The sequence below is a fragment of the Condylura cristata genome, unplaced genomic scaffold (assembly GCF_000260355.1).
Source record: "Condylura cristata isolate star-nosed mole 26May11 unplaced genomic scaffold, ConCri1.0 scaffold00029, whole genome shotgun sequence".
NCBI lineage: Eukaryota > Metazoa > Chordata > Mammalia > Eulipotyphla > Talpidae > Condylura > Condylura cristata.
The window spans coordinates 4,453,309-4,473,488 of record NW_004567130.1 but is presented as its reverse complement, the minus strand read 5'-3'; the positions used below and the strand labels follow the sequence as shown (position 1 = coordinate 4,473,488).

The following is a 20,180-nucleotide window of genomic DNA, read 5'->3' as shown; positions in this document are numbered from 1 at the left end:
CAAGTGTCCCTGCTACCCAAGCACTGAGCTGGCTGGAAAGTGGGGCGTGTAGATTATCAGAGCCCAGGTAGCCTGAGCTGTATCATTGGACACAGCACCAAGGGGTGGACTTGAGGTTGAGCAGACCCTTGGGGTACATGGGAAGGCTCCGCAAAGCTCTAAAAAGGAAAAAACCAGGGTTGAGGTTTGAAGAAGAGCTTTGTTTACTCTCAGAAGATGAGGGAGGTGGAGATTCTGTAAGCCTTACGATGGTGCTAAGAAGTGGGACCTTCTGGGCCCAAGGGTCTGGGTGAAGACTGAGCTGTTGCCATGACATCATGCTATATACTTCCAGATCCTTCCTAAATGAAACCTGTAATAGGGATAGAAGTGTCCTTAGCACAGCTAACCTTAACTCTGCCCTGCGTCAGATTTCCCCTTGGCATTCCCTTTCCCACCCCCATGGCCCTCTGGGAAGCCTTGTATCCACCCACCCCAGGCTGTGACTGCCCCTCCAGGGCCCGCTGGTATTCCATGGAGATGGCCGGCATCGTCTGTTTCACGGGGGCGAACATCATCACCCAGGCGCGGGAGCTGATAGAGCAGATTGGGTGAGCACCACAAGGGCTGGACCTCACCGGGTAGGGATAACAGGTTGCTGAGATGGAGCTGAGGTTGCAATGTTTTGTCTTTTCGGCAAGGAAGCACCTTGCCCTGTTCTGGATAGTGCTGGGTCTCACTGCTGATTCTGTCCCTGTCTCTGAAGGAGACCCCTGGAGCTGGACACAGATGGGATTTGGTGTGTCCTACCCAACAGCTTCCCTGAAAACTTTGTTATCAAGACGACCAATGTGAAGAAGCCCAAGGTGACCATCTCATACCCCGGAGCCATGCTGAACATCATGGTCAAGGTGAGCCTGGGCCCAGTAGGGCTGCGGTTTAGTTTCACACACCTGGCCCCACCATTCCCATCCAGAGCCTCTCACCTACCCTGTCATGGGTCCCCCTCCCCCCAAGCTCCTGGGGCCCTGAGTGGTAGTGGCTTGTCTCTGGCACAGTTCACCAGGTGCATGTGGAAACTCCATCCCTTTCTCTTGCCAAATCATGTCCAGACAGGATCCCAGTGTCTACCCTGTCCATTACTGGCGTTCAGCCACTGTTGGAGAACCCACAGGTGAGGTCTGTGCCCTTTACCCCTGCTTTGCAGGAAGGTTTCACTAACCATCAGTACCAAGAGCTGGCCGAGCCCTCCTCACTCACCTACATCACCCGCTCAGAGAATAGCATCTTTTTTGAGGTTGATGGGCCCTACCTTGCCATGATTCTTCCGGCCTCCAAGGAGGAAGGCAAGAAACTGAAGAAGAGGTAAGAGTCCCACAGTCTTTGTGCTGGGGAAGGGTAGGTTGGGTGAGACCGACGGCCTACTGAAGGCAGAGTGGAGCCAGAGAAGAAAGGGGCTTAGGCTCTTCCTCAGCCTATTTCACTTGGAAAGTAGAGGTCACCTGAGGCCAGCACGCCCTCCCAGCCTGGGGCTGTGCTTCTGTAGCTGCTGGTCCTCCCTGTCCTCGGGACTGGGAAGTACAGTGCTTGGAGTGAGGAGGCAGAGAGCTGGGGAGTGGCCAGCCCAGTCACTGCATTGCCACCTGTGCCAGGTACGCCGTGTTCAATGAAGATGGCTCCCTGGCTGAGCTCAAGGGCTTTGAGGTCAAGCGCCGTGGGGAGCTGCAGCTGATTAAAATCTTCCAGTCCTCAGTGTTCGAGGCCTTCCTCAAGGGCAGCACCCTGGAGGAAGTGTATGGCTCTGTGGCCAAAGTGGCCGACTACTGGCTGGACGTGCTATACAGCAAGGTGAGTGCACACTCTGCCCCTGAGAGCAGGCTGTAGAACTCAGGCTGTTCTCAGGAACCCAGAACCTCCGGCCAGTGCCTTTCAGCTCCCAAGAATCTCAGGGCAGAATTCTGGGAAGAAAACAAATGGCTTGATGATAAAGTAATTGAAGGAGAAAGTTGAAAATCATATCAACTCCAAATTCTAAAACCTCTGCAGGCCATGTAAAAGTACACAGCTCTTACAGTTTGCATCAGTGTTGGCTTCTAGAGTTTACATATTTTGCTTCTCAAACTCAGAGCTTCAGGAGCTCCAAAACATTCCCACCGGCCTGTGGGCTTTGGGAGCTAGTCCCACCACTAATGTCAGAGCCCTCACTGGCCATGTGGCCAGTGTGTGTGTCAGACATCTGGACACAGGCCTTGCCTCTTCTGTGCAGTGCACATGAGAGTAACTGATGTCCTAAGGCATTTTTTGGATGTCCTTTGCTTTGTGGGCCTCTGTCTTGGCATGTCTTTTTTTATTTTAAAGGTTTATTTATTTATGCATACAGAACTGGGGTGCAGGGATGGTGAGAGGATTCACCAGAGACAGAGTTACTACAGGCAGAATGACAAAGTGTACTGCTGAGGGGAGCAGCAGGCAAGACAGGAAAAGCCCCCTGCCAGGGATCAAACTTATGCTGAAATGTCTGCTGCTAGCTTCATAGTGCTGTGCTTTAACCCATTGTGCCCCCAGGAGGGTCTTGTGCAACATAAAGTGGCCCTGCATGACAGTTGGCACAAGTGTGGCTGAGGCCTAGGCCCAGAAGAACACACCTACCCCAATAACCCCTCTGCCACTGCTTTTGGGGTTTCACTATCCCTCTGTCTTCTTCCTCCCTCCGTCCTCAGCCCTCCTTTCCTTCCTTTTAACAGAAATCACAAGCTTTTTTGTGTTTTGCAATCTTATGCTGGTCTGGGAGGTACTAATGGATTGATAAATGCTTCTCAGTGCTTTCTGTACCATCAGTAAAGTGAAAGTGAGGTTTTGTTGTGAAAGTAGGTTTGCTGTGTGCTGGGCCTAACAGCAGCCTTTGTAGTCAAACTGCTGCCTTCAGTGCACCAAGTGGAGAGCTACAGTGTCCTGCAGGAGGCAGCCTGAGGGAGGCAGGTGCCTTTCCCCGGATGACCTCTGCCCTTGCCCCCAGGCTGCTAACATGCCTGATTCTGAGCTGTTTGAGCTGATCTCTGAGAACCGCTCCATGTCCCGGCGTCTGGAAGATTACGGGGAGCAGAAGTCCACATCCATCAGCACCGCCAAGCGGCTGGCGGAGTTCCTGGGGGACCAGATGGTGAAGGACGCAGGGCTGAGTTGCCGCTACATAATCTCCCGGAAGCCAGAGGGCTCTCCAGTCACAGAGCGGTGAGATGTCAGGGCTGGGGAAGGCCCTTTAGAAGAGGCGGCTCTAGCCAGGAGCCTGTGTGTGAGGAGGCTTCCTAGATGAGAGGAGCCAGTCAGTTATAGGTCCTCACTGCAGCCCATGCCAAGCCAAGGGTTGTGGGCTGGCCTGAAGGGCCAGTAATCTGGGCTGCCAGGAGATCTGGTCTGACTCAGACGCCAGGGCCTGACCCCTCCCCCCCACTCCCGGGAACTGGGGCTGCTCCAGAGCAGCAGCTGAGGGACCTGACCCAAGGAACACTCACTGTCCACGCAGCTCCACACCTGGCCAGTGCCACAGGGGCCAGGGTATGGTGGGGATGGCCTGTCTGCTGAGATGTGCCCTCTGCTCTCCAGGGCCGTCCCACTTGCTATTTTCCAAGCAGAGCCCACAGTGAGGAAGCACTTTCTCCGGAAGTGGCTCAAGAGTTCTTCCCTCCAAGACTTTGATATCCGGAATGTGAGTTCCCTGTCTTGGAAGTATCTCTTCTGTCTGTGATCCTCCCGCCCCCTTCCTGTTCCCTGATGATAGAAGATGGTCACTTTGTAGGCAGAACTGGGAAGCTGATGCAGGGGCTGCTCCCCTCCTATTGATAGGCAGTCAGACCAGGGTGCTGTGCCAGCTTAGCTGCCTCCTTTAAGTGTCCTGGGGGCCACTCCGGCTTCTCCCTGGGTGGGTGCCTCTCAGCACCAGGTTTCTAGGGCATAGGAGGGACATGGCCACTGCAACAGGGTGCCCAGTGAGTTGGGGTCAGCAGTCTGCTACAGCCACTCTTCTGACGCATGACTGCCGGCTCTGCAGATCCTAGACTGGGACTACTACATTGAGCGGCTTGGGAGTGCCATCCAGAAGATCATTACCATCCCTGCCGCGCTGCAGCAGGTAGGCCATGCAGTGGGGACATCTGGAGAGCCCCATAGCCCTGTCCATGGGCTCACCTATGTATCCTCTGCAGGTAAAGAACCCCGTGCCACGTGTCAAACATCCAGACTGGCTGCACAAAAAGCTGCTGGAGAAGAATGATGTCTGCAAACAGAAGAAGATCAGCGAGCTCTTTGTTCTTGAGGGCAAGAGACAGGTGAGGGCTAGGTTGCATTCGGGCAGGCGGCTGTCCTCATGTTTGGGTGCTTACCTGAAGCTAGAACCTAAAAGTTTTTTCCTCCTGCTCACACTCCTTGATACCTGGGCCCAGGTCAGAAAGGTGATGAGTCACAGCTTAGGACAAGGGACCGTTGCTATGTCAGTGGGTGTGGGAGGGGCCACCGACTTGTGCAGACTCTAGCTTCTCAACAGCACTGGAGAGAGTAGTGAAGGATGGGCTGGAGCCAGACATTCAAGCAGCTCTGAGGCGCTGACTAAAGAAAGGGCCTCAAACCAAACAATACATGAGCTCGCCTGCTCTGTAAAATCTGATTCTCAGGTCAGATTTGCAGGCAGAATTCTGCCATGGTCAATAGAGATATACTGATGCCAGAGAAAATTATCTTTTTGCCAGAAATATTTTTTGTAGGATGGCAATTAACTAATACTGACAGTCCAGTAATTTGAAGCCTGCAGTAGTTGTGACAGTGCACATTCAATTTAAACAATGTGAAAACTTAATCTAATAAGAAATTGACTAAATATACTAAGTTGGGGAGATTTTAACACATCTCTTTCATTTGATCAAGTAAACCAAAACAAAATAGTAAAAATATGTAAGATTGAACACACATACAAACACCCCACCACCACCACACAAACACACCCCAAGGAGGCCCTCAGATCCAGCAAGATGTGGTCTCCCCTCCCCTGGAGGCTGTGCTGAGCCAGCACAGGCAGCTACTGGCAGCCCCAGGAGGCAGCCTGGAGCTCCTCAGGGTCAGTCTGCAGCCACTGGCAGACCAGTGCTAGCTTGTGACCTAATCTCGGAAATTGGTTTAGTTAAATTAACTCATTGCTTTTGCTACAGCCTGTTGATGAGAAGGGAGTTGCTGGGCCAGCTGTCCTGGGGTGGTGACTTCAGCGTGTATACAGGAACCCAGCAATACATTTAGACTTGGGTCCCACCAAGGAGTAGGGCAGTGGTGCCTGGGGTGGTGTGTGGTGGGCCCAAAGCGCTGTTTTTCCAGGAGCAGCCAGTGATGCACCCTCACTCAGCGCTCCCTGTATTTGAGTACTGTAATGGGAGGAGGGGGCTGTTCCTGCATGTGCTTTCAGAGTAGATCCCAAAGGCATGTTGATGAAGGAGAGTGGCAGGGCACTCTCCTTCAGTGTGGGTGGCACTCTGAGGTGTGCGGCGCACACTAGGAGGAGGTATCCATGTCCTTTGTCCTATTTTGCTCTTAATAAGAAGGAAGGTTCTAGAGCAAACACAAAAAGACATAAACCCTGGCCTGTAGCAGCTCCTCACCATCAGAGACACGGGAACCAGTGTCCCATGTCCAAGCAGTTCACCCGCAGTGAGAATTCTTTGCTGGGTCCTGTTGGCTGAGTCTCTTGGGCCTCCAGGTAGGTGTGGCCCGACCTTCAGAAGGCACTCAGAGCCTGGGCACCCCTGACATGGAAGACCTGGGCCTTGTGAAGCCACCCCGCCCCACAGTACCCATGGCTACTAAGAGGAAGCGTGTGCTCTGGGAAAGCCTGGAGGACTCGCAGGACCTGGAACTGACTGTGCCCTGGCAGGAGATCTTGGGGCAGCCCCCTGCCCTCGGGACCACCCAGGTAGGAAGCCTTGGGAATCTGGCATAGCCCAGGGAGGATGGGTGCCCAGTGGGCGCGGTCCTCCTTACTGTATCCCTGAGGGCTTCCTGAACCACCCTGCCCCACCTGTGCCAGGAAGAGTGGCTGGTGTGGCTACACTTCCACAAGAAGAAGTGGCAGCTGCAGGCCCGGCAGCGCCTGGCACGCAAGAAGAGGCAGCGCCTGGAGATGACAGAGGGTGCCCCACGGCCCATCCGCAGTGGGCCTGCCACTGGGCTAGGGGGCTTCTTGCAAAGGACCGCACGTAGCATCCTGGACCTACCCTGGCAGATTGTGCAGGTATGAATGGTGGGGTACTCAGGCCACCTAGGGGCTCAGCTACCCTGCCTGTGCACTGGGGGTGGGCTCCCCCAGCAGCCTAACTACCAGATCCATGCTTTTCAGATCAGCGAGACTAGCCAGGCGGGCCTCTTCAGGCTGTGGGCTGTCATCGGCAGCGACCTGCACTGCATTAAGCTGACTATTCCCCGCCTGTTCTATGTGAACCAGCGGGTGGCAAAGACTGAGGACAGTGCATCCTATCGCAAGGTAGGTGCAACCACCTGCCTTCCCCTGGGAGCAGCCTCTACGGCTCTGGGTTCACAGGGGCCAAAACCCAGGCTGCAGTAAGGACAGCACCTAGGCGTAACAGTCACCCATGTCCTCACAGGTAAACCGAGTCTTGCCCCGTGCTGGCCTGGCCCACTACCTCTATGAATACTCAGTGCCCGAGGACTTGTACCAGGAACATGTCAATGAGATCAGTGCAGAGCTGGCAGCCCCCGACGTGGAGGGCGTGTATGAGACACAGGTGAGGGATAGAGGGTGGCAGGGTGTAGGGCAATGCAAGGAAGGTGTGAGGTGTGTGAGAATAGGCATGGGGAGGCAGTGAAGAGCCTGTGGTGTGTCCCCCCAGGTCCCCCTTTTGTTCCGGGCACTGGTGCAGCTAGGCTGTGTGTGTGTGGTCAACAAGCAGCTGGTACGATACCTCTCAGACCGGGAGGCAGAGACCTTTTCCCTGGAGCACCTGGAGATGCGTTCACTGGCCCAGTTCAGCTACCTGGAACCAGGTACAGAGCATGCTGGTGGCCTGATGGGCCCTCACTGTACGAGTTACTGACGCATGTCCTCCTCCGCAGGGAGCATCCGCCACATCTACCTGTACCACCACGCCCAGGGGCCCAGGGCACTCTTCGGGGTCTTCGTGCCCTCGCAGCGCAGGGCGTCTGTGTTTGTGCTGGACACTGTGAGTTCCATGGTGTGGGGAGGGAGTGACACTCGAGGAGCCCCAGGCCCGCTTGTTTCAGAGGTCTCTGGGCACAAAGACCATCGGCTGGGCTAGGAGTGGAATCCCAGACAGCTGCCCCAGGGGGCTGATCCAGCTGCCTCGCCCAGGTGCGGAGCAACCAGATGCCAGGCCTGGGCGCCCTCTATGCAGCTGAGCACAGCCTCCTGCTGGAAAAGGCGGGCCCTGAGCTCCTGCCCCCGCCCAGGCACACCTTCGAGGTCCGTGCTGAAACTGACTTGAAGACCATATGCAGAGCCATCCAGCGCTTTCTGCTAGCCTACAAGGTGAGTTCAGGTCTCACCTGGGCACCACCAGCCCATCCTCAGCCACCAGCCCACCCAGCCTGACTCTCCCTACCTAGGAGGAGCGCCGCGGGCCCACTCTTGTGGCCGTGCAGTCCAGCTGGGAGCTGAGGCGACTGACTGGGGAGGTCCCCGTCCTGGAGGAGTTCCCACTGGTGCCTCTCCGTGTGGCTGACAAGATAAGCTATGGAGTCCTGGACTGGCAGCGTCACGGGGCCCGGCGCATGATCCGCCACTACCTCAACCTGGACACCTGCCTGTCACAGGCCTTTGAGATGAGCAGGTAGCATCACCAAGGTGGTTCCTGGTGACTCTGACAGCCAGGAGGCTGCTCTGCTGGCCATGACCTCACTCTCAGGGTGGGTAGTGTTTCCGGGCTGGGGCTGACTGGCTCCTGGTGGGCTTTGCCTGTGCAGGTATTTCCACATCCCTGTCGGGAATCTCCCAGAGGACATCTCCACCTTTGGCTCCGACCTCTTCTTTGCTCGCCACCTCCAGCGCCACAACCACCTGCTCTGGCTTTCCCCCACATCGCGGCCCGACCTGGGGGGGAAGGAGGCAGATGACAACCGGCTGATCATGGAGCTAGAGGACCAGGCTCCTGTCGAGATCAACAGTCCAGGCTGTTACTCCACGGGTGGGTTCACTGTGGCCACTGTTCGGTCCAGGGGAGGTGACTGCCAGTGCAGGGACTGAGGCTGTGGGGCATCTGGGGGCGGGCTCTTGGGTACCCAAGTTCAAAACCCAGGTGGTGGGTTTCCTGGGGTAGATGCCAGTGAGGTCTAGACCTGGGCGGTGGTGTCTCTGATGCAGTATGTGTGGAGCTGGATGTCCAGAACCTGGCGGTGAACACCATCCTGCAGTCACATCATGTCCATGACATGGAGGGTGCCGGCAGCGTTGGCGTCAGCTTCAGCGTGGTCCCGCAGGCCTCTCTGGAGGACATGATCACGGGTGCACAGGCCACCAGCGCCCTGGCCAGCTATGATGAGACGGCACTTTGCTCCGGCACCTTCCGGTGGGTGCCCAGCCTCTCCTAAAGGCAGGATGACTGGGTTTGGGGTTGAAAGTGTAAGGGATACTTACAACCTCCTGCCTGGCTGGGGCAGGCACCCACCTGGTATAACCTCTTGCAACTCGGGCCCTCCAGATACGTGGCCCTCATCACCCTGTAGGTGCCCTCCAGGTTACAGGGCCCAGCGTGTGTGCCATGGAGGTCCAGGGCATGTGCTTGGGGTGAGCCCAGCAGAGGGTTGGCAGGTATAGGTATCAGAAGGATTGCTATGTACTGGGGTGCTGTGCTTGGCAGCCAGACATCCACACAGCCTGACCCCACCCCCCATGCAGGGTGACCATGGCAGTGCTGACCTGTTGTATTTGCCTGGGTACTCAGAGGGTGGCCAATTTTTGGGTCTCAGGAGGTGATCCTCAGCATCGCTTTTGCCATCTCACAGGACCACATGGGACGTGGTGTGGGTAGGAGATGCTGTGAACCAGTGATCAGCAGAGACTAGGCCCAGGACCTGGGAAGTCCAGGCAAGGGTGGATGCCTCATCCTGAAAGGGCAGGGTGCAGAACACAGATGTGGAGGGCACTGAGGAGACCAGTGGCTGCACATCCTGGGCAGAGAGGGGCCGCTGGGTATTGTAACCTGAACTCCTGGGGGCACAGAGGCTAGTGAAGAGGCTGCTGCCCGGAGCTGCCCCTGTGACCGGGTCTTTCCCCCCACAGGGTCTTGAAGAGCATGGTGGTGGGCTGGGTGAGGGAGATCACACAGCACCACAACGTCTATGCAGACAACCAGGTGATGCACTTCTACCGCTGGCTACGCTCCCCTGGCTCCCTACTGCACGACCCCGCCCTGCACCGAACACTCCACAGCCTGATGAAGAAGCTCTTCCTGCAGTGAGTGCTGCCACCCTGCCCAAGCCCTTGTCCCCAAGGACAGCACGCCTAGATGGCCCTCCCAACTGACACCCTTGGACACTGCAGGCAGCCCAGAGCCTGGCTGTTGTGAGCCCACGTCTCAGCAGTGCAGGCCTGAGCTTCATATGCCGGGAGAGCCCTGCTGGGGTGCTGCCCAGTAGTTTGCCCTGCCAGCCCAGGAAGGAGCTAAGTCCAGCTTCCTGTTTAAATCCTTTGCCCAAGCTTACATACTTGTGGGGCTTTTGTTTTTTTGTTTTTTTAAGATTTATTTTATTTATGCATATGAGTCCAAAGGTTGCAGGGAGTGAGAGGATTCGCTGGAGACAGAGTAGGAAGGAGAACAGGAACAGGTGGATCCATTGAAATACATTGCTGAGGGAAGCAGCAGGGAGACAGAAGTCTGATGCACTATGTAGATCGGCTTCCCTGGGGGCTGGGCCAGGGGGTGGGGATCTAACTCATGCTGAGTGACTACTAGTAGCTTCACTGAGCACTTAACCCCTGCACCACCAGGAAGGCCTTATAGTTGTTTTTTTGTTTGTTTGTTTGTTTTGATTTGGAGCTGTTCTTCCTACTATCAGTCAGCCACTTCTGTGGTATCACTTGCAGATGCCCGTGCCCAGCCCATCTTGGACAATTTGGCTTTTGTCTGTGGTGGGTTTTCCCATGCAGAAACCTTCATTCTCAGTTGCTTTTGGATTCTCAGTGTATATGTCTGCAACCTCTTTGCTCATGATCTCTATTGCCATTTTTTAAGATTTATTTATACATGCAAGAGCTGTTGTGCAGGCCAGAGATGCAGGGGGTGAGAAGAATCAGCAGAGACAGAGTGAGGAGTAAAACAGGCAGTTAGACTGAAATAAACTGCTAAGGGGAGGAGCAGGTGAGACAGGAGAGGTCTGCTGCACCATGTGGGTCAGCTCCCTGGCCAGGAATTGAATTCATGCTTCAGTGGCTGTGGATAGCTTCATAGTGCTGTGACTTAACATGTTGAGGCCCTTCTGTCACCCTTGACTATTGCTTCTGACCTTGGCTGCAGGCTTATCTCTGAGTTCAAACGCTTGGGGTCGTCCGTCATCTACGCCAACTTCCACCGCATCATCCTCTGCACCAAGAAACGGCGAATCAGTGATGCCCTGGCCTACGTTGGGTACATCACCAGCAGGTGCCTTGTGTTGGGGGACGTGGGCAGTCTGTCACTCATGTGAGGTGCTTGCCCTGCAGCCTCAGCCACCTGCACCTATGTCTCCTCCACTCCAGCCTCGACCTTGGCCTCCTGACAGAACCAAAAGCCAGCTGGTGTTCCTTTTATCTTTTCCCCTAAAAAGCATAAAGGATAATAATCTGATTCACTTTAAGTTTGTTTTTAAGTATGAGAATAGTATGCAGATAGGTAACAGAAAGAAGAAAAACAAGTAAAGCAAAGTGGGGAAAATGAAGCTATTGATTTCTTATAAGCAATCTGTTTTACTTCTTTCTAGCATCCACTCTAAAGAGATCTTCCACTCCTTGACAATTTCTTTCTCACGATGCTGGGAATTTCTTCTCTGGATGGACCCCTGTAACTATGGTGGAATCAAAGGAAACGTTTCCTCCAGCATCCACTGTGGACAGGTGAGCTTGGAGGGTCTGCGCCTGCTTGCTGGTCTTGGGCGAGTTACCTGGTGTGGTTCCAGGCCGAGCGAGTCCTTGCCGTACAGTCTGGGGCCGGAGCAAGCAGGTTGATCCCAGTGTAGCTCCAGCAGTGCTGAAGACTCAGATTCAGAGCTGGTGGGAGCTGTCAGCATTTAGGGTAGGACTTGGATAGGGAGTGGGGAGTTGGAGCATCTAGTGTGGGTATAAGTGTGAGCAAGGTGCCATGCTTGGCTCATTTCTGTTGTAGCAAGAATCCCAAAAAGAGGGCAGCATGGAGGAGGCGGAGGAGGAGGAGCAGCAAGAGGAAGAGGAGGATGCACCAGAGATGGAGGTGGAGGATCTGCTGGAGAACAATTGGAACATCCTACAGTTCCTACCCCAGGCAGCCTCCTGCCAGAGCTACTTCCTCATGATCATTTCTGGTGAGTCGTCCGCACACCCTCACTGGCAGGAACATAGAGTTCCTGGTGCCCAGGCCACCATCAGGAGGCTGAGGGGGACCTCCTGGCCACACCCCACTCTGTATGCTGAGGAGATCCATCATCTGCTCAGTCATCTCCTCACGCTGTGATCTCAGAGCTGGAGGGGAGAGGGGAGAGCCAGGTATTTTATGCCTGAGGCTGAAGACATGCAGAGCAGCTGGAGGTCAGAGCATCTGTCCTGCCTGCTGGCTAGTGTTTGAGGTCCAGCTCCCTGGTGTAAGAAACTCCTGTATTCAATTTGGGTCTAAAGTTTAGTGTTTTTGAATCAAGGTAGGTAGGTTGAAGCACCTGCCATTGGAGCCCACTGGGGATACTGTCAGTTAATCTGGCAGCAGGCGTGTGCAGGTCTGAATATGTGTGCATGGCAGGGGTGTGTCTGGGTGCACACAGTGGCAGAAGCAGCCTTCCTGTGCTCCATGCTTTTGTCTCCACCTGAGTCTCCTACTTCCAAAAAAAGGAATGTGGATTTTGCTCCTCTTTGGTATGACAAGGTGACAAGGACACAGAGGGGATTTGGGGAACCCAGGGAGCTAGAGGTACCCTGGGGGGCATGAGGGACACTTACCAGTCAGGGCTCCAGCCGCCTCCTGGGAGAGCTGGCTGGCACCACCACCACCCCCCACACACACACAGGACATATCCTCAGAGCCATGTGCCCCTGGGTCTCAACTTGAAGGCTATGTGCTTTCTAAGCGCCTTGGGCGTCACTGGCACTCTGCTTCTCTGTGTGACTTGGGCCCACCAAGAGGTGGCTGGCAGCAGGTGAAATGACCATTAATAATGTCACTTCACCCGGTCTGACAGCCACACCCTGGCACTGCGTGTTCTGGTATCACTGACTCCTGCCCTGAACTTGTCCTCTTTCATCCGCAGCTTACGTCGTGGCCGTTTACCACAGCATGAAGGAGGAGCTGCGGCGCAATGCCCCAGGGAGCACCCCTGTGAGGAGAAGGGGTGCCAGCCAGCTCTCCCAGGAGGCCCAGGAGGCGGCTGGAGCCCTGCCTGGTAAGTGAACCTCATGTACCTCCAGCTCCCTGGGTTCCCCAGATCCCCTCTGTGTCCTTGTCACCATACCAAAGGGGAGCAAAATCCACATTCCTTTTTCCAGGAATGATCACCTTCTCCCAAGAATATGTGGCAAATGAGCTCACTCAGAGTTTCTTCACCATCACCCAGAAGATCCAGAAGAAAGTCACAGGCTCACGAAACTCGACTGAGCTCTCGGAGATGTTCCCTGTCCTACCTGGGTCTCACCTAGTGCTCAATAACCCAGCGCTGGAGTTCATCAAATACGTGTGCAAGGTGAGGGTGCCAGGGGGAGGTGCGAGGAGAATGCCACGTGCCTGTGGATCTACTCTGGACACGCCATCATCTGAACCCACCACCTGAGCTACTGCAGCTCGGCTTTGTCTCGGTCTCTGTGACTTTGTCCTAAGTCTTAAAACACTCCCGTGTGGATGCTGTGACTTGATTCTTGTTCAGGATTATTTTGACTATTCTAGTGCTTTCCATGTAAAATTCTGAATCAGTATATCTGCTGATATCACAAAAAGTTCTGGAATAGGATTGGAGTTACTCTGATTCTTATTAATCCTGGACCTTAACGCTGAGGTTATTAATTAATTAGAGAATTAGTTAATTATGTAGATTCTGGGCCCGAATGCTGAGGCTCCTGGCCCTTAGGCTGCTATAGAGCAGGCCTTCTTCAGGCCTTTAGTCTCCTTCATTGGGGCTTTGGGGTTACAACATGTAAATATTACACATACTTGCCCCAAGCTGGGCCCTGCCTAAGCCTCAGGTGGAAGCAGTGGCTGCGGCCTATGCCACTGTAGCCCAGAAGGGTGGGAAGGCTGCTGAGGGTGCTGCCCTTGAGCCTGGCTTGTGGAGCCCATGGGTGTGGGCCGCAGCTGGTCATGGGCTTCTGTACATCGGTACATGAACTTTAGGAAATGTCTTTCTCACATACCAGACACTGGGTTCTTTCCTTGTGCTCTGGGGGGTTGCTGGGCTGGGGCAGGAAGAGGGATCTGAGGTGGGTTCAACCCCTCAGGGTTGAGCCAAGTCCTTAGCCCACAGGCCCACCTGGCATGTCTGGCCCAGCTGGGTGCCAGGGTAGAGGGTTTGCTACCTCCCCAGGTCTCGTCTCTGCCTGAGGAATCACTTTCCAGGCGTAGGGACCTACCTGTCACCATTGTGGCCTGAGTTCCATTCCTGGCCAGGGTGCTGACCTGTCCCATCTTGCCTGCTGCTCCCCTCAATAGTGTGTTTCAGCAGATTCACCTGCTCTGTTTCCCATTCTCTCTCTGGTGAGTCCTCTTACCCCGACACCTCTAGCCTATACTCCAGTTCTTGTACATGCCAGAAAAAAGCATGTTCTTTCGCTCTTCCTCATGCAGTTTGTTCCTGCAGTGCTGCTGCTGACATGGCAGCGGGCCGCAGGGGGAGGGGCAGAGCCTCTAGGACACTCATTACCCTCTTGCATCCCCAGACCCAGTCTGACACACCTGCCAGGGTGGCTTCCGCTGCTGGGGCTGTCACCCTGCAGGCAGGCAGTGAAGCTTCCACCTCATGGGTGAGGAAGGAGCCCTGAGCAACAGGTGGAGTAGATTGGCATCCAGAGCCCTGAGGGCTGAGCAGACCCCAGGGCGAGCCCTGCATTGGGCACCACTGCCTCAAGGCAGGCAGCACCCTGAGAGGCCGTGAGGTAGAGTGACTGCTGTGCCTCTGGCTCAGGATTGCCAGGGGAGGCCCAGGGCCATGACCAGTCTGCTCCTCACAGGTCCTATCTCTGGACACAAACATCACAAATCAGGTGAACAAACTGAAGCGGGACCTGCTTCGCCTGGTAGGTGTGGGTGAATTCTCTCCAGAGGCCCAATTCCAAGACCCCTGCAGCTCCTGTGTGCTACCTGAGGTCATCTGCCCCAGCTGCAACTTCTGCCGTGACCTGGACCTATGCACACACCCCTTCTGCCAGGTGGGTGCTGCCTCAAGCTGGGGCGAGGCCCTGTGCCTCCCCTTTTCTGGGTGAAGCCTGCCAGGCCCCTGAGAGTGGGGCCAACCCCTGGAGGGCCAATGAGGTGACCTGTTCCTGGCCTTGCTGTCTGCCTAGGATGGCGCCGGCCCGCCCCGGTGGCTCTGCTCCAACTGCCAGGTGACCTACGATTCTGCAGCCATTGAGGCAGCCCTCGTGGAGGTGCTACAAAAGAAGCTGATGGCCTTCACCCTGCAGGACCTGGTGGGTGGTTCTCCCCTGTGGCTGCAGGCTAGCAAGGTGGCCCCAGGGAGGGCGCTGGGGCAGCTGATGGCCTTTGGGTGAGCCCCACATGAAATCATGTGGTTGCTCCTTCAGTTGGTGGGGACTGATGTACACACACCCAGAACCATTTGCTCTCCCACCAGACCTGCCTGAAGTGCCGCGGCGTGAAGGAGGCCAACATGCCCCTGCACTGCAGCTGCGCTGGGGACTTCAGCCTCAATGTCCACACCCAGGTGAGGCCAGCACCTGCCCTGGCTCCACCCATCCCAGCCCTGCAGCAGCGCTGGGATTAGCCTCACTGCCTTTGCTCTGCCCTGCAGGTCTTCATGGAACAGATTGGAATCTTCCGAAACATAGCCCAGCACTTTGGCATGTCGTACCTGCAGGAGACCCTAGGGTGGCTACTGCAGAAACACCCCCAACTGGGCTATTAGTGTGCCACAGGCCCCTCCAGCCCAGCCCCTGACTGGTCAGGGTAGGATGCCCAGATACCATCCTCAGGAGCTCCAGGGCCATTGTGCCCAGAGGTGCAGGGTGAGACTCCAGCCCCTTAGGGTGCCCTCAGGTTACCCTCCTGAACAGACCCTTTGGCCTCGCCCTTCACCCTCTTCTCAGGAGCCTTGGATCCTGCCTTGAGGGTGGGTTCAGGTTGGACTGGTCCCTGTGTCAGGGGTGCAGTCCCCACTCTCAGGCCCACTTGTCACCACGGAGAAGTCACACATGTCACACTGGCAAGATGGGACCCATTTCCGGGAAGCACAGGTCCAGACATCTATCCTGCAGCAGGCCCTACCCAAGCATCAGATGTGAGCAATGTCTGCAGCCTGTGCCGCCACAACCCCAAGGCCTGAGTGGGGAATGCCTCTCGGGGGCCACACATGAGCCTGGCCTGCATGGCCCACGGGTGTGGGTTGCCGGCTTCTGTATGTCAGCGTCTGAAATTAGGAAATGGCTTCCTCACATACCAGACTCTGGGTTCTTTCTTTCGGCTTTGGGGGGGTGGAGGGGAGATGGGCTAGACTGGGGCAGGAAGAGGGGTCAGGTGGGTCCTCCTTCTCTTGGGATGGAGCCTTCATCCCACAGGCCCACCTGTGCACCCAGGGTCCAGCCAGGTGCCCAGGTAGAGGGTCTCCTTCCTTCCCAGATCCCTCCTCTACCTGAGGAACCACTTGCCCTGTTATGGGGTTGGGGGAGCTGGCCAGGGCTTGTCTTCCCGTGCCACAGGGCCCTCTGTTGAGCTGCTCCCCTCACCTGTCATAGCCCCCAAATAGAAGACATCACACCTCATTTTTGACCCAACAAGATGGAAACAGGAAAGGAAAACAAGTGGTCGGTTGGCTGGGCACAAACCCATGTCAAGTGTGAGCTGGACTGGGGATCCCAAGCCCAAGAGGCTGGCAACTGGTACCCTGGGCAGGCGGTGGGTTCTGGAGGCTCTTCAGTGGCTGATTCCTCTTTGTAGCTTCATTTTGATGTCTCAGTGTAGGTGTGTGCAGCTGCATGGGGAGAAGGGGCATGTGAGTCCCTGGTGTATGTGGGAGTGAGGGCCTGGAGAAACCTGAGCTTGGCCGGAGATGGACGAGCTGCTTGGTCTGGTGGAGCTGAATCTAATTAGGCCAGTGGGGAGGGGTCAGCCTGCTTCTTGGAAGCAGCTGGAGTCTTCACCACCCCGAGCCAGAGCAAGGGGGAAGGGCAGCCACTCCCTGGTCAGATGCTGCTCCCTGGACAGCAGCCCCAGTCCCACTGCTCAGAGGACAGTTAGTCTGGGACAAGGGGGGGGGGCCATACCCTGGCCCTTCATACTTGCAAACAGGAAACCTGAGTCCTGATCTTGGTTCTATTGCAGCAGCAGCCAGTCCCCAACTGGAAAAGCCAGTTTCTAAAAAATGGGCCTAAGGCCAGACATTAAGCAGATACTTAATGTCTGGGCACCTGTAGAGCGGAGCATGGAGGCAGTGGGTGGGCATCTGTGTGCTGGCTCTCAAACCTGGCTGCCCAGAATTGGGCCAGGTGGGTGGGCCAATGTTCTTACCCCCCATCATCTGAGCCTTCCCTGGTGGGTCCAAGAGACAGTGGATCGCAGGTGAGACATGTTGCTCAGCAGCCACCCCTGTCCTGTGCCAGGCCCGCACTGCCCAGAGAACTGCTAGGCGCGGTCTCCCTTGTGGGCCTGGCCAGACAGGCGCCAGGCAGCCACTAATGCAGTGACTGCCAACTTCCAAGGGAGCAGTAACCAGATTACTGGGCCGCCCGCCCCACATCCCCACAGCCTGCACAGGCATGTGGACTGTGCAGTGCCCTGGGCCTCAGCATCCAGCCCTCCAGGCACTGCCACCAAGCTGGGGTTTGATGGGTAGCCACACCAACTGAAGGGGCCCTTGGGTGCTTGGCCTCTTACCATTACACCCAGACTGGCTGGAGAGGAAGTTGAACCAAGGGTGGCACCGAGATGCTTCCCCCAAAGAACCAGCCCAGAGTGTTCTAGTTACAGGTTTATTGGACACCAGATAGGATTTCTGGTGGTTGGGAGTGGTAGGAGCAGCCACTCCCCACAATCAGCAGGGAGGGGCTAAGAACAGGGGCCACAGCCCCCTGCCCAGTCACTCAGGGGTCCTTTACCTCCTGGCCTTGTGGGAAAGGCGCGGGTGGGCTCAGGCTCAGTCTTTTGGGGCTCCCACCAGGGTGGGACTAGGGTGCTGGGAAGCACGTCACTCAGAGCTGGGCCAAACCTCGAGGGTCCGAGGGCTGGGAGTCTGGGTGGGGAGGTGCTGAGGCACAAAGCTCTGGTCCTGCGCCCAGCTCAGGAGCATCCACCATCTGCTCAGACCGGGCAGATGTGGGGCGTGGCCCTAGGGCTGGTGGGGCAGCTGGGCTCCGGCTCTGCCCCTGGTCCATGGGTGCAGGGGCCAGGCAGGGGCCCGGTAGTGGAGGGCCCTGGCCCAGAATGAGGGCCAGGGTCACAGGCCAGCTGCCTGGGGAGGGCCTTGGTGCACACACCTTGTCAAATTTCTTGTGGCTGTAGACCTTGTTTTTGTTCATGAACGTCAGCAGGATCCAGTCACACAGGAAGGAGCCCTGGGGTGGGCAGGGCCAGAATGTAAGGGTCTGGGGCCCAGGGTACTGCCCCCACACCCCCACTGGCCAGCTCCTTACCACCCCAATGGAGGTCAGCGCTGTGGCCAGGTTAATGATGGTTGGGATCAAGCTGAACTTCCCAGCCTGGGGAGGAAAGGGCACCTAAGCAGCTGGGCCTGGGGGCAAGTGGGGGCAGGACTGGGGGTGGGGGCTTTACCTGCCCATGCACAATAACGTCAATGCGGATGCCGTAGGCCTTGACGAGCGTGCGGGCTGTGCTGCCATTGGTCTTATAGTACTTGGCAAACCTGGGTGTGAGGCCAGGGCTTGCTGGGAGCACAGGTGGGCCACCCTTCCTGTGTCTGCCCTGTTTGCTCCCAGGGCAAGCCTGGATGAGGCACTTGGATCCCCAAGCTGAGATACCTGAAGTTGTAGCCAGAGGAGGCAGGGACGTGCTTGGGGTCGAGCCTCCTGAAGGAGTACCGGGGGTTGCACCTGGAGGCCGGCAGGTCCAGGTCACAGTCCCAGTTGATGATAACCCCAATAACGCCGCCCTGCTGGCCCCAGTGGGAGAAGGGCATCAGTGGAACTGCAGTGCTCTTCAGAGCAGGCGTCCCTACGGAGGCTGGCAGGGGGCATGTGGCAGGCAGGGAGCAGCCATGGGCCAGAACCAGGGCGCCTGAGAAGGGATGCCAGCGGCCGGCTGTGTGACCAGGTCAATAATTTAGCAGGGCCAGACACCCTGATGGGTGATCATGTTTCTCTTCTCTGCGGGTGTGGAGTAGGACCCTAGTGGGGCAGGGCCAGCCTCACCGTGTGTGCCAGCTCTGTGAAGTTCTCCCCAGCCTGCTCCACGATGAAGCCCAGCTTGAAAATGGGGCAGTAGAGGTCTGAGTCAGCGTGGAAACTGCAGTGTTTCAAGTAGCCGTCCTCGCTGGTCTCGATGTTGCCCCTAAGGCCAGCCAGGGCTTCAGGAGGGCAGAGTCCCACACCCCCCTGAGGCAGCCCACACCCTCAGGACCTTACTTGGAGAACTGGAATTTGGGGTAGTGGATGCTGTTCTTGATGAGAATGGTGAAATTCGGGGCCATCTTGCCAAGAAACTGGCTGAGGAGGCACAGACTGGGTGTTAGTGGGCCGGGTGGCCCCAGTCTTCCTGTTGAACACCCACCTCCTTGGCAAAAGTCATGTGGGACCCTGCTGGGGCTGAGACCAGGTCCCAGGTAGGCAGGTTGTGGGCACACCTGACAGCAGCCCCGTCTTCCACAGGGCACCAGCCGGACACTTCGCAGGTCCTGGAGTCCCCATGGTAGTAGGGTACACAGCGCCCAGTGCGCAGCCCTGCAGGGGGAGCACACTCAGTCAGGCCATGCCCTGCCACCATCCCCCCAAAGCTGCCCTGTGCACACTGACCGTTTCCCAGCATGTCCAGCTGTCCAGCCACACAGTCTTCATCTGAGTCACAGGTGGCATTTCTGACCTTAGCACTCTGGGGAGGGGAAGGCTGGGTCAGCCTCCTACCAGCTCGCAGTCCTGTGTCCTCTGCCACCCAGCCCACCTGGCCTCCATCCCCTCCTTACCTCTGGACAGGTTCCCAGGGTCTGGGAGGAGGTGACTTCGATCCTGGTGATGATGCTGAATACACTGCCCCCCTGGGTGCAGAAAGAGGGGTGTGCATTAGCCCAGCAGGAAGTTCACCAACAGGGGTGCCAGCCACAAGTGGGCCCAGGGCTGGTTGGCGCACCTCAGGGGGCTTCACATACTCCTCCACGTCCCACACTTTATGTTCTGATGCAGTGATACCCTTGACTTTGGTGATGACGGAGCTCTCCGGGCCCGTCTCGCTGTCCTGATAGCTCTTCTGCACGATGAACACGTACCTGCAGTAGGGCAGGGTGATTCCAGAGAACACCCCGGGTGCGGGCCCTCCTGTGCTGGATGGGCTGCGTTGCTGCTCCCGGCTCCCCTCCCCCCCCCCAGACCCCCGCATCCTCCTACTCCTACCCGCTCGGGCTTGGGGAGCCTCCGCCCGCCCCGCCAGGGAGTCCCTGCGTTCCCTTCCACGGAGCACCCTCTCTCCCCGGAATGGCCCGGCGCACCACACGAAGTAGAGCAGGATGAGCAGCTGCACTGCTCGGTACACGATGCCTAGGCGCCGGTTCTTCACCACGATCACTTTGGGCGTTTCGTAGTCCCAGAACGCGGACCAGCAACCCCCGGCTAGGCGCCGCGCGGCGCGGATCCCCGCTCGAGTCTGGGGTTCCGC

At 56.8% G+C, this 20,180-nt stretch overlaps 2 protein-coding genes across 2 annotated transcripts in view; one reads left to right on the top strand and one right to left on the bottom strand.

Moving 5' to 3' along the window:
* POLE (polymerase (DNA directed), epsilon, catalytic subunit) overlaps window positions 1-15,792 on the top strand; it is a 32,167-nt gene extending 16,375 nt beyond the window's left edge. The window contains exons 22-49 of the mRNA XM_004690835.2: window positions 498-590; window positions 746-890; window positions 1,187-1,344; window positions 1,632-1,827; window positions 2,996-3,210; window positions 3,583-3,685; window positions 4,028-4,108; window positions 4,182-4,304; window positions 5,717-5,929; window positions 6,044-6,247; window positions 6,353-6,496; window positions 6,618-6,758; window positions 6,864-7,017; window positions 7,087-7,193; window positions 7,343-7,519; window positions 7,597-7,820; window positions 7,954-8,174; window positions 8,351-8,555; window positions 9,269-9,442; window positions 10,503-10,628; window positions 10,945-11,077; window positions 11,346-11,520; window positions 12,454-12,585; window positions 12,689-12,882; window positions 14,360-14,557; window positions 14,693-14,818; window positions 14,983-15,072; window positions 15,160-15,792. Coding sequence (XP_004690892.1) covers window positions 498-590; window positions 746-890; window positions 1,187-1,344; window positions 1,632-1,827; window positions 2,996-3,210; window positions 3,583-3,685; window positions 4,028-4,108; window positions 4,182-4,304; window positions 5,717-5,929; window positions 6,044-6,247; window positions 6,353-6,496; window positions 6,618-6,758; window positions 6,864-7,017; window positions 7,087-7,193; window positions 7,343-7,519; window positions 7,597-7,820; window positions 7,954-8,174; window positions 8,351-8,555; window positions 9,269-9,442; window positions 10,503-10,628; window positions 10,945-11,077; window positions 11,346-11,520; window positions 12,454-12,585; window positions 12,689-12,882; window positions 14,360-14,557; window positions 14,693-14,818; window positions 14,983-15,072; window positions 15,160-15,273 — 4,366 coding nt within the window. The 3' untranslated portion in view covers window positions 15,274-15,792. The remainder of the gene's footprint in view (window positions 1-497; window positions 591-745; window positions 891-1,186; window positions 1,345-1,631; window positions 1,828-2,995; window positions 3,211-3,582; window positions 3,686-4,027; window positions 4,109-4,181; window positions 4,305-5,716; window positions 5,930-6,043; window positions 6,248-6,352; window positions 6,497-6,617; window positions 6,759-6,863; window positions 7,018-7,086; window positions 7,194-7,342; window positions 7,520-7,596; window positions 7,821-7,953; window positions 8,175-8,350; window positions 8,556-9,268; window positions 9,443-10,502; window positions 10,629-10,944; window positions 11,078-11,345; window positions 11,521-12,453; window positions 12,586-12,688; window positions 12,883-14,359; window positions 14,558-14,692; window positions 14,819-14,982; window positions 15,073-15,159) is intronic.
* Window positions 15,793-17,324: 1,532 nt separating this feature from the next.
* P2RX2 (purinergic receptor P2X, ligand gated ion channel, 2) lies at window positions 17,325-20,180 on the bottom strand (the record flags this gene model as incomplete). Its single annotated transcript, XM_012730824.1, has 11 exons — window positions 17,325-17,914; window positions 17,993-18,058; window positions 18,132-18,222; window positions 18,338-18,468; window positions 18,728-18,866; window positions 18,941-19,021; window positions 19,159-19,255; window positions 19,328-19,403; window positions 19,495-19,566; window positions 19,659-19,794; window positions 20,014-20,180. Coding segments are annotated over 11 exons (1,419 nt in total), but the record flags the coding sequence as incomplete, so codon positions are not given.